The 12,499-nt window shown below is 38.4% G+C and overlaps 1 protein-coding gene across 3 annotated transcripts in view; it reads left to right on the top strand.

The window, feature by feature from the left end:
• REXO5 (RNA exonuclease 5) overlaps window positions 1–12,499 on the top strand; it is a 47,460-nt gene that overhangs the window by 21,963 nt on the left and 12,998 nt on the right. For all 3 annotated transcript variants that reach the window (XM_060285734.2, XM_030871397.2, XM_030871396.3), the window contains 2 exons: window positions 11,682–11,786; window positions 12,282–12,419. In XM_060285734.2, the coding sequence (XP_060141717.1) occupies window positions 11,682–11,786; window positions 12,282–12,419 (243 nt within the window). The remainder of the gene's footprint in view (window positions 1–11,681; window positions 11,787–12,281; window positions 12,420–12,499) is intronic.

The raw sequence follows: 12,499 nt of genomic DNA, 5'->3' as shown, positions 1-12,499 counted from the left end.
TTTATTTTGATGACCTTAACAAGGTGTTGTCTAGTTTCTCCACTGTAGAGTTACTGTTTTTTCCCCTTGCTTTGAATAATATGTGAGGATACACTTTAAGAACAGCAAATATCCTGCTTTTCATCAAAATCCCCACCTCCTCTTATATTTAGCAAAAACTGATGATTCTCATCTGAACCAGTTTTTACTGTGAGCCAGTTTTTATTGTACAATGATGGTTTTCCAACTCACTATATTTCCTCCATATTAACTAGTTGTTACTCAGTAATGAGCAAGAGTCCTCCCTTTACCTTATTTGTTCATTCATTCATTCATTCCGTGTGGACTCACGGATTCCTGTTTATTTCAGTGGTTTATAATTTATAATTGTACTAAATTGTTTTGGTTTACACATTTCTCAGATTTGGTAAGCAGTAGCCCCTTCAAGCTGGCCCCTCTGTTCTTGTGACATGCACCCATAATTTTTTTTGAGCATTTTCTTCCTACTGGCACAATAAGAAAGTCAGCTTCATCTTGGTATTAGAAACCAAGATCTGGATGCTGGATGTGCATATTTTTACTGGGATGTCTTTGCTTCTAGACCCTCAAAGCAGACAGTTAGGAAATATATGCATGTAGGTAGGATATGCGCACACACACACACAAATTTGTATGTACACACAAATAAATATTTAAGAAATCAAGTGTCTATACCAGTACCTCTAATTTCAGCCCTTGCACAGGATTCTTCGTTGCTTTTCCTCATTTCATCTTTGTATCTCCCTTTATAAGTTACTTGGATTCCTTTTTTCCTCCCCTTCAGATTAGCTCTTATGCATTTAGAATACAGTTGGGTTCATTTGTTTCAATTTGCTTTTAGTTTTAGGGTTTTTTTCTCTCTTCCATCCTTGTTGATTTATTTTTTGGATCTATAGAACATTAACAAGCTTCCAAAAGCAAAACTACACAAACAAGTATACTAAAAGAAGTGTCATTCCTTCTCATATCTATTTCACCCAGTCCGCCCTCCACCTATCTCATGTAAGTAAATAACATTGTTGTTTTCTGATTTATCCTTCCTTTGTTCCATTTTTTGTAAAGAAAAGTAGATATATATATGCTTTTTTATTTCGTTTTCTTTCTTACACAGAAGCTAACATACTATATAAATAAACTCTTGCAGTTGGCTTTTTTCCCTTAACAAGATGTCCTGGAAATCATTACCAGGACATAAGGTTCCAACTTCCCGTTTTTGCATATGGATATCCAGTCTTCCCAGTCTCATTTTTTGAAGAAACTATCCATTTCATATTGAATGTTCTTGGCACCCTTGTCAAAGATCACTTGACCATATATACAGAGCTTTATTTCTGAACTCTCTTTTGTTCCATTAGTCTATTTGTCTGTCTTTATGCCAGTACCACACTGTTTTGATTACTGTAGTTTTTAATATGTTTTGAAATCAAGAAGTTTGTGTCATCTGACTTCATTCATTTTCAGGATTATTTTGGCTATTCAGAGTCCTTTGAGATTCCTTATGAATTTTAGGATGATTTTCTTCTATTTCTGCAAAAAATGACATTAGGATTTTAATAGGGATTGAATTGAATCCATAGGTTGCTTTGTATACTGTTGACAACAATAGTGTGTTCCAGTCCCTGAACATGGAATGTTTCCTTTTATTTGTGTCTTTTAAAATTTCTTTCAGCATTGTTTTGTAGGGTTTTATTTGTTTTTTGTTTTTTTGCGGTATGCGGGCCTCTCACTGTTGTGGCCTCTCCCGTTGCGGAGCACAGGCTACGGACGCGCAGGCTCAGTGGCCATGGCTCACGGGCCCAGCCACTCCGCGGCACGTGGGATCTTCCCGGACTGGGACACGAACCCATGTCCCCTGCATCGGCAGGTGGACTCTCAACCACTGCGCCACCAAGGAAGCCCTGTTTTGTAGTTTTTAGCATAGAAATGTTTCACCTCCTTGGTTCGGTTTATTCCTAAGTATCTTATTCTTTTTTGATGCTATTGTACATGAGATTTTTTTTTTAATTTCCTTTTTTGATTGTTCATTGTTAGTATGTAGAAACACAACTGATTTTTTGTGTGTTGATTTTGAATCTTTCAAATTTGCTGAACTCATTGTTTAGTCCTGACATTGCTTTTGTAGAATTGTTAGGGTTTTCTACATGTCCTATGTGAACAGAGAGAGCTTTTCCAATTTGGATGGCTTTTGTTTCCTTTTCTTAACTAATTACTCTGGTTAGAACTCTCAATACTGTGTTGAATAGAGTGGCAAGAGCAGACATCCTTGTTCCTGATCTTACAGAAAGTTTTCAGTCTTTCACCTTTGAGTGTGATGTTAGCTGTGGGCTTTTCATATATGGCCTTTATTATGTTGGAGTAGTTTCCTTCTATTTCTAGTTTGTTGAGTGTTTTTATCTCGAAAGAGTTTGAATCTTGTCAAATGCTTTTTCTGCATCAGTTGATTGATCATGTGGTTTTGTCTTTCATTCTGTTAATGTGGTATATTACATGGAATTGTTTTCATACATTGAACCATCCTTGCATTCCAGGAATACATCTCACTTGGTCATGGTGTATAATACTTTCAATGTGCTGTTGAATTCAGTTTGCTGACATTTTGCTATTTAAAGTAATCACTAGATTGGAAGGACTATTTCCATTTTGTTGTTTTCTGTATGTCTTACAGCTTTTTGTCCCTCCTCTCCTTTCTACTGTCTTCCTTTGAGTTTTGATTTTTTTTTTTTTGGTAGAGACGTGCTTTGATACCCTTCTCATTTCCTTTTGTGTATGTTCTATAGATATTTTCTTTGCAGTTATCATTGCAGTTACATAAAACATCTTAAAATTATAACATTCCATTTTAAATGGATAGCAGTTTAATTGCATACGAAAACTGTACTCCTATAAGATCCACCCCCTCGACTTTGTTACTGATATCATAGATTGCATCTTTATATGTTATATGCCCATTAACATAGGCATATAGTTATTTTTTTCATGTTTTTGTCATTTAAGTTCTGAATAAGAATTAAAAGTGAATTTATGCACCAAAGTTACATTAATACAGGTTATTATATGTGTCCATGTATTACCTTAACTGGAAAACTTTTTCATGTTGTTGTCTAGTATCCTTTCGTCTTGAAGGACTCCCTTTAGCATTTCTTATAAGAGCAGGCCTAGTGATAATAAACTTTCTCAACTTTTTTTTCCCCTGCATTTTTGAAGCATAGTTTTGCTGGATACGGTTTTCTTGGTTGATGGTTGTTTTTTGTTTTTGTTTTCTTTTTTTTGGTTGATGGTTTTGTTGTTGTTTTTTTTGTTTTTGCGGTACGCGGGCCTCTCACTGTTGTGGCCTCTCCTGTTGTGGAGCACAGGCTCCGGACATGCAGGCTCAGGGACCATGGCTCACAGGCCCAGCCGCTCCGCGGCATGTGGGATCTTCCCGGACCGGGGAACGAACCCGTGTCCCCTGCATCAGCAGGCGGACTCTCAACCACTGCACCACCAGGGAAGCCCGGTTGATGGTTTTTTATTTTATCAGTTTGAATATCTCATGCCACTCTCTTCTGGCCTGCAAGGTTTCTGTTAAGAAATCCACTGATAATCTTATGAAAGCTTCCTTGTATGTGATGATTTGCTTTTCCCTTGCTGCTTCCAAGATTCTCTAATTTTGACTTTTAACAATTTGATTGTAATGTGTCTTTCTGTGGGTGTCTTTGGATTTATCTTTCTTGGAGTTCTTTCAGCTTATTGAATTTGTATGTTCATTTCTTTCCTCAGATATGGAGGGTTTTCAGCCATTATTTCTTCAAATAAGCTCTCTGCTCCTTTCTCTTTTCTTCTGGGACTCCTATAATTTGTAAATTGGTCCTAATGATGGTGTCCCAAGGGCTGTTAGACTCTGTTTCCTTTTCTTCTTCTTTTTTTTTTTTTTTTTGCTTTAACTTAATGACTTCAAAGATCTGTTTTCAAGTTTGCCTGATCAAGTCTGCTGTTGAACCCCTTTAGTGAATTTTCCAACTCACTTAATGTATTTTTCAGCTGCAGAATTTGTTTGGTTCTTTTTTCTTTGAATTTTATTTTATTTTTTTATACAGCAGGTTCTTATATAAGTTACCTATTTTATACATATTACTGTATATATGTCAATCCCCAGCTCCCCCAATTCATCCCACCACCACATCCCCACCACCTGCTTTTCCCCCTTGGTGTCCATACGTTTGTTCTCTACACCTGTGCCTCTATTTCTGCCTTGCAAACTGCTTCATCTGTACCGTATTTCTAGATTCCACATACGTGCGTTAATATATGATACTTGTTTTTCTCTTTCAGACTTACTTCACTCTGTATGACAGTCTCTAGGTCCATCTGCGTCTCTACAAATGACCCAGTTTCGTTCCTTTTTATGGCTGAGTAACATTCCATTGTATATATGTACCACATCTTCTTTATCCATTCGTCTGTTGATGGGCATTTAGGTTGCTTCCATGACCTGGCTATTGTAAAGAGTGCTGCAATGAACACTGGGTTGCATGTGTCTTTTTGAACTACGGTTTTCTCTGGGTATATGCCCAGTAGTGGGATTGCTGGGTCATATGGCAATTCTATTCATAGTTATTTAAGGAACCTCCATACTGTTCTCCATAGTGGCTGTATCAATTTACATTCCCACCAACAGTGCAAGAGGGTTCCCTTTTCTCCACACCCTCTCCAGCATTTGTTGTTTGTAGATTTTCTGATGATGCCCATTCTAACCAGTGTGAGGTGATAACCTCATTGTAGTTTTGATTTGCATTTCTCTAATAATTAGTGATGTTGAACATCTTTTCATGTGCCTCTTGGCCATCTGTATGTCTTCTTTGGAGAAGTGTCTATTTAGTTCTTCTGCCCATTTTTTGATTGAATTATTTGTTTTTTTAATATTGAGCTGCATGAGCTATTTATATATTTTGGAGATTAGTCCTTTGTCCATTGATTCATTTGCAAATATTTTCTCCCATTCTGAGGGCTGTCTTTTCATCCTGTTTCTAGTTCCCTTTGCTGTGCAAAAGCTTTTAAGTCTCATTAGGTCCCATTTGTTTATTTTTGTTTTTCTTTTCATTACTCTAGGAGGTGGATCAAAAAAGATCTTGCTGTGATTTATGTCAAAGAGTGTTCTACCTATGTTTTCCTCTAAGAGTTTTATAGTGTCTGGTCTTACATTTAGGTCTCTAATTCATTTTGAGTTTATTTTTGTGTATGGTGTTAGGGAGTTTTCTAGTTTATTCTTTTACATGTAGCTGTCCAGATTTCCCAGCACCACTTATTGAAGAGACTGTCTTTTCTCCATTGTATATCCTTGCCTCCTTTGCCATAGGTTAGTTCACCATAGGTGCATGGGTTTATCTCTGGGCTTTCTATCCTGTTCCATTGACCTGTATGTCTGTTTTTGTGCCACTACCATATTGTCTCGATGACTGTAGCTTTGTAGTATAGTCTGAAGTCACAGAGTCTGATTCCTCCAGCTCCGTTTTTTTCCCTCAAGACTACTTTGGCTATTTGGGATCTTTTGTGTCTCTGTACAAATTTTAAGATTTTTTGCTCTAGTTCCATAAAAAATGCCATTGGTAATTTGATAGGGATTGCATTGAATCTGTAGATTGCTTTGGGTAGTATAGTCATTTTCACAATATTGATTGTTCCAGTGCAAGAACATGGTATATCTCTCCATCTGTTGGTATCATCTTTAATTTCTTTCATCAGTGTCTTATAGTTTTCTGCATACAGATCTTTTGTCTCCCTAGGTAGGTTTATTCCAAGATATTTTATTCTTTTTGTTGCAGTGGTGAATGGGATTGTTTCGTTAATTTCTCTTTCTGATTTTTCGTTGTTAGTGTATAGGAATGCAAGAGATTTCTGTGCATTAATTTTGTATCCTGCAACTTTACTAAATTCATTGATTAGCTCTAGAAGTTTTCTGGTGGCATCTTTAGGATTATCTATGTAGAGTGTCATATCATCTGGAAACAGTGACAGTTTTACTTCTTCTTTTCCAATTTGTATTCCTTTTTTTTCTTTTTCTCCTCTGATTGCTGTGGCTAGGACTTCCAAAACTATGTTGAATAATAGTGGCGAGAGTGCACATCCTTATCTTGTTTCTGATCTTAGAGGAAATGCTTTCAGTTTTTCACCATTGAGAAAGATGTTTGCTGTGGGTTTGTTGTATGTGACCTTTATTATGTTGAGGTAGGTTCCCTCTGTGCCCACTTTCTGAAGAGTTTTTATCATAAATGGTGTTGAATTTTGTCAAAAGCTTTTTCTGCATCTATTGAGATGATCATATGGTTTTCATTCTTCAATATGTTAATATGTTGTATCACATTGATTGAGTTGCATATATTGAAGAATCCTTGCATCCCTGGGATAAATCCCACTTGATCATGGTGTATGATCCTTTTAATGTGTTGTTGCATTCAGTTTGTTAGTATTTTGTTAAGGATTTTTGCATCTATATTCATCAGTGATATTGGTCTGTAATTTTCTTTTTTTGTAGTATCTTTGTCTGGTTTTGGTGTCAGGGTGATGGTTGGCCTTGTAGAATGAGTTTGGGAGTGTTCCTTCCTCTGCAATTCTTTGGAAGAGTTTGAGAAGGATAGGTCTTCTCTAAATATTTGATAGAATTCACCTGTGAAGCCATCTGGTCCTGGACTTTTGTTTGTTGGAAGATTTTTAATCACAGTTTCAGTTTCATTACTTGTGATTGGTCTGTTCATTTTTTCTATTTCTTCCTGGTTCAGTCTTGGAAGGCTACACGTTTCTAAGAATTTGTCCATTTCCTCCAGGTTGTCCATTTTATTGGCATAGAGTTGCTTGTAGTTGTCTCTTACGATGCTTTGTATGTCTGGGGTGTCCGTTGTAACTTCTCTTTTTTCCTTACTAATGTTATTGATTTGAGTCCTCTTCCTCTTTTTCTTGATGAGTCTGGCTAAAGGTTTATCAATTTTGTTTATCTTCTCAAAGAAACAGCTTTTAGTTTTATTGATTGTTGCTATTGTTTTCTTTGTTTCTCTTTCATTTATTTCTGCTCTGATCTTTACAATTTCTTTCCCTCTACTACCTTTAGCTTTTGTTTGTTCTTCTTTCTCTAGTTCCTTTAGGTGTAAGGTTAGATTGTTTATTTGAGATTTTTCTTGTTTCTTGAGGTAGGCTTGTATTGCTATAAACTTACCTCTTAGATCTGCTTTTGCTGCATTCCATAGGTTTTGGATCGTCGTGTTTTTGTTGTCATTTGTTTCTAGGTATTTTTTTGATTTCCTCTGATTTCTTCAGTGATCCCTTGGTTATTTAGTAAGGCATTGTTTAGCCTCCACATGTTTGCGTTTTTTACGTTTTTTTCCCTGTAATTTATTTCTTAATCTCATAGCGTTGTGGTCGGAAAAGATGCTTGATATGATTTCAATTTTCTTAAATTTACCAAGGCTTGATTTGTGACCCAAAATGTGATCTATCCTGGAGAATGTTCCGTGTGCACTTGAGAATAAAGTGTAATCTCCTGTTTTCGGATGGAATGTCCCATAAATATCAATTAAATCTATCTGGTCTGTTGTGTCATTTAAAGATTGTGTTTCCTTACTAATCTTTTGTCTGGATGATCTGTCCATTGGTGTAAGTGAGGTGTTAAAGTCCCCCACTGTTATTGTGTTACTGTTCATTTCCTCTTTTATAGCTGTTAGCATTTGCCTTATGTATTGAGTTGCTCCTATGTTGGGTGCATATATGTTTATAACTGTTATATCTTCTTCTTGGATTGATCCCTTGATTATTATGTAGTGTCTTTTCTTGTCTCTTATAACATTCTTTATTTTAAAGTCTATTTTGTCTGATACGAATATTGCTACTCCGGCTTTCTTTTGATTTCCATTTGCATGGAATATCTTTTTCCATCCCTTCACTTTCAGTCTGTATGTGTCCCTAGGTCTGATGTGGGTCTCTTTAGACAGCATATACATGGGTCTTGTTTTTGTATCCATTCAGTGAGCCTGTGTCTTTTGGTTGGAGCATTTAATCCATTCACATGTAAGGTAATTATCGATATGTTCCTGTTACCATTTTCTGAATTATTTTGGGTTTGTTTTTGTATGTCCTTTTCTTCTGTGTTTCCCACTTAGAGAAGTTCCTTTAGCATTTGTTGTAGCGCTGGTTTGGTGGTGCTGAATTCTTTTAGCTTTTGCTTGTCTGTAAAGCTTTTGATTTCTCCGTCAATCTGAATGAGATCCTTGCTGAGTAGAGCAATCCTGGTTGTAGGTTCTTCCCTTTCATCACTTTAAATATATTATGCCATTCCCTTCTGGCTTGTAGAGTTTCTGCTAAGGAATCCGCTGTTAACCTTATGGGGATTCCTTTGTATGTTATTTGTTGGTTTTCCCTTGTTACTTTTAATAATTTTTCTCTGTCTTTAATTTTTGTCAATTTGATTACTATGTGTCTCGGCGTGTTTCTCCTTGGGTTTATCCTGCCTGGGACTCTTTGCACTTCCTGGACTTGGCTGGCTATTTCATTTCCCATGTTTGGGAAGTTTTCAACTATAATCTCTCCAGATATTTTCTTGGGTCCTTTCCCTCTCTCTTTTCCTTCTGGGTCCCCTAGAATGCTAATGTTGGTGCATTCAATGTTGTCCCAGAGGTCTCTTAGGCTGTCTTCATTTCTTTTCATTCTTTTTTCCTTTATTCTGTTCTGCAGCAGTGAATTCCACCTTTCTGTCTTCCAGGTCACTTATCCGTTCTTCTGCCTCAGTTGTTCTGCTATTGATTCCTTCTAGTGTATTTTTCATTTCAATTATTGTATTGTTCATCTCTGTTTGTTTGTTCTTTAATTCTTCTAGGTGTTTGTCCTTTAATTCTTCTAGGTCTTTGTTAAACATTTCTTGCATCTACTCTTCGCCTCCATTCTTTTTCCAAGGTTCTGAATCATCTTCACTATCACTATTCTGAATTCTTTTTTTGGAAGGTTGCCTATCTCTACTTCATTTAGTTGTTTTTCTGGGGTTTTATCTTGTTCCTTCATCTGGTAAAAAGTCCTCTGCCTTTTCATTTTGTCTGTCTTTCTGTGAGTGTGTTTTACATTCCACAGGCTGCAGGATTATACTTCTTCTTGCTTCTGCTGTCTGCCCCCTGGTAGATGAGGCTATCTAAGAGGCTTGTGCAAGCTTCCTGACAGGAGGGACTGGTGGTGGGTAGAGCTGGCTGTTGCTCTGGTGGGCAGAGCTCAGTAAAACTTTAATCCACTTGACTGCTGATGGGTGGGGCTGGGTTCCCTCCCTGTTGGTTGCTTGGCCTGAGGCAACCCAACACTGGAGCCTACCTGGGCTCTTTGGTGGGGCTAATGACTGACTCTTGGGAGGGCTAATGCCAACAAGTACTTCCCTGAACTTCTGCTGCCAGTGTCCTTGTCCCTGGGGTGAGCCAGAGTCGCCCCCCACCTCTGCAGGAGACCCTTGAACACTAGCATGTAGGTCTGTTTCACTTTCCTATGGGGTCACTGCTCCTTTCCCCGGGTCCTGATGCACATACTACTTTGTGTGTGCCCTCCAAGAGGGGAGTCTCAGTTTCCCCCAGTCCTGTCGAAATCCTGCAGTCAAATCCCGCCAGCCTTCAAAGTCTAATTCTGTGGGAATTCCTTCTCCTGTTTCCAGACCCCCAGGTTAGGAAGCATGACATGGGGCTCAGAACCTTCACTCCCATGGGTGGGCTTCTGTGGTATAATTGTTCTCCATTTTGTGAGTCACTCACCCAGTGGTTATCGGATTTGATTTTATTGTGATTGGGCCACTCCTACCATCTCATTGTGGCTTCTCCTTTGTCTTTGGATGTGGGTTATCTTTTTTTGGTGAGTTCCAGTGTCTTCCTATCAATGATTGTTCAGCAGTTAGTTGTGATTCCGGTGCTCTTGCAAGAGGGATGAGTGCATGTCCTTCTACTCCACCATCTTCTCAGGAAATTTTTAGAAGACATCCATTTTACAACATATAATAGTAGCTGTTTCTTGCCTCCCCACCGCCACTCCACGAGGAGAGGGCAGGCAGGCGGATTGGTGGTACCGCACACTGGCAGCCCGTGGCCCTGCTGGCCCGGGCTCGGCCGGCCGCTCCACCCCACCGCCATTGCCTCCGCCACCGCAGTGTGTGTCTGGTTCTGTTTTATAGTTGCTGTCTCTTTAGTGAAATACTTACTTTGTTCATGCATAATTTTCCTGATTTCATTAGTTGTCTGTCTATCTTTGTTCTCTTTTAGTTCTTTTTTTTTTTTTTTTTTTTTGTCAACTACCTCTCCAATTGTTAGTGCCTGGCATGGTGGAAGGGAAGACTTTCACTAATCAGCTCAGCCTGAGGTTTCAGGACCTCTCGAACATACTTTGAGGATGTGTCTTCTCTGAGCTTGTGCAGGTGCTTTTAGTTGTCTCATATTCCCTGAGCAGCTTGTCCCTGTTTCTCCTCAGAGCTTGCAATCTGTTGCTCCTCCTGACATCTGCTTTTGTAACTGCAGCTCTAATGTGCTGTGGTGATTGCATATGTTTTCAGTGGCTTCCAGACAAGGCTGCCAGTCCTATCAGTGCTCTGAGTCAGGTGAGACAGAAACTAGTCCCTCAGGCAGTGCCCAGCCTAGCCATGACATTGGCTGCATGGTCCACTCTTGTTTCTGTCCAGAGGGAAGATCTCCAGTGTGGGAAACTTCCTCTGTGTTGAGCCCTGCTGGGTCAGATAGGGGAAGGGACGGATGGGTACACAAAACTACATATTTTCCTTTCCCTTTTGCTGGAATCCCTTCTGGTTGTTGTTGTTGTTTCTGGGTGCTGTAACTTCTCAACTGGTCTCTAGAGTTGTTGCAAAGGTATTCTGGTCTATATAGTGTTAACTCGGTGTCTATGGAAAACTGAGGGCTTAAAGCTGCCTTGTACTCTATCTTGCTGATGTCATGCTCTCTTTTTCTTTTTTTAAAGTGTTGGGGTTTTTTTGAGAAAGATGTGCTGGGAAAAATAAGTTTATAATGCTCTTGGGAGGGACTGGTATTTGTTTTATTTTTTTTCCCCCCGCAGGATCCTTAATTTCCCTCCTGATTTCTTTATTTCCTTCTTTTCCTTCACTGCAGTGTCTCCAGCAGGGTATTGCCTCTTCTCTATATATCTGATTCTTCCCCAGAAGCACTGCTTCTCTGAGGCTGTCAAGTCTCTTCCTTGTAGTTAAGTGCCTGAACTATTAAAGTTGTGACCTGTGTTCATTATTTTGGCATTTTGTTGTACTTTCTTGCTGGGGCTGATTTTGTTTGTTTCATCCAAGTCTTCCATGCCCCTTGATTTTTTTTTTTCCCCCAGAGTCTCTTGTGTCTCTTCTCCCTCTCTTTATTCATAGGCTTGCAGAATTTAACTTGTTTCTTTACTTAGAGGTAATTTGAAGCTTGTAGTAGCCTGCTTCTTAGTAATGCTGAAGATCTGGGTCATATGTGATTCTATTTATTCTCTTTCCTGATTATATGGTTTTTCTACAAGACTGTGTGGTGTCACCATTTTCTTCTGGACCTTGAAGTCAGCCTCATATTGCTTTTTAATATGGGTAAAAAGACAACCGTTGTTTATATTACTGTGGCTCACCTCCATGAGCCACAGTAGACTATTAGGTTCCTGCTTCATCCAGGCTGTGCTGTTTTCTGCAGGTTCTTGAGCAGGCTAGAGTGGAAGTCCCCCTGTTTACCTTCAGCATCGTGCAGTTCTCTCTTGAACCCTTTCCACCCAACCTCAGTGAGGAGATGAGCAAAAGAGTAAGTGAATGGGTTCTGCTAGATGATTTATTTGACCTATTATAATCTCTCCCCATTAAGGAAAGTAATACATGCTTCATTAAATTTACTGTATACTTCTCTAAATTTTTTCTATATGTATCAATATATTACCATTTTCATTTTTATAAAAATGGGAATCAGACTATATATACTGTTTTGCAACTTTATTTATTCCTTTAACAGTATATCTTACACATCTGTTCATAACACTATATAATCTTATTTCCCTTGTGCTGCATAGTTTTCCATTGTATGATATACCTATATTCAGCATTTGCACTTTATAAATTTTTGCTATTCCAAATAATGATGCAATGAAATCCCTGTATACAAATCCTTGTACATTTGGCAAGTGTTTGTGTTAAGAAATTCCTTGAAAGGAATTATCCCATGTTTTGGCTCATGATTTCTTTAGATTTGACTTAATTCTCTTTCCACATCCACCTCCTTACTATTCTGTTGTTTTTCTTATAGATGAAGATCAAGTGGATGGAGATGTCAACTGTCTATGCTGGGCCATTTAGCAAAAATTGTAACCTTAGAGCTCTGAATAGGCTGTTTGAGAGTTTTGGTCCAGTCCTGTCAGTGACTCTTACTCTTGAATCCCATCAGGTAATGAGACAAGAAAACTTAGATTTTGACCTTCTAATCTAGTGTGGGAAATTCAGATGCCTTCTAGGGTCCTTCAAGTA

This window comes from Globicephala melas, chromosome 15 (genome assembly GCF_963455315.2).
Source record: "Globicephala melas chromosome 15, mGloMel1.2, whole genome shotgun sequence".
Classification (NCBI taxonomy): Eukaryota; Metazoa; Chordata; class Mammalia; order Artiodactyla; family Delphinidae; genus Globicephala; species Globicephala melas.
The sequence above is the reverse complement of the archived record's forward strand: the minus strand, read 5'-3'. Positions and strand labels throughout refer to the sequence as shown.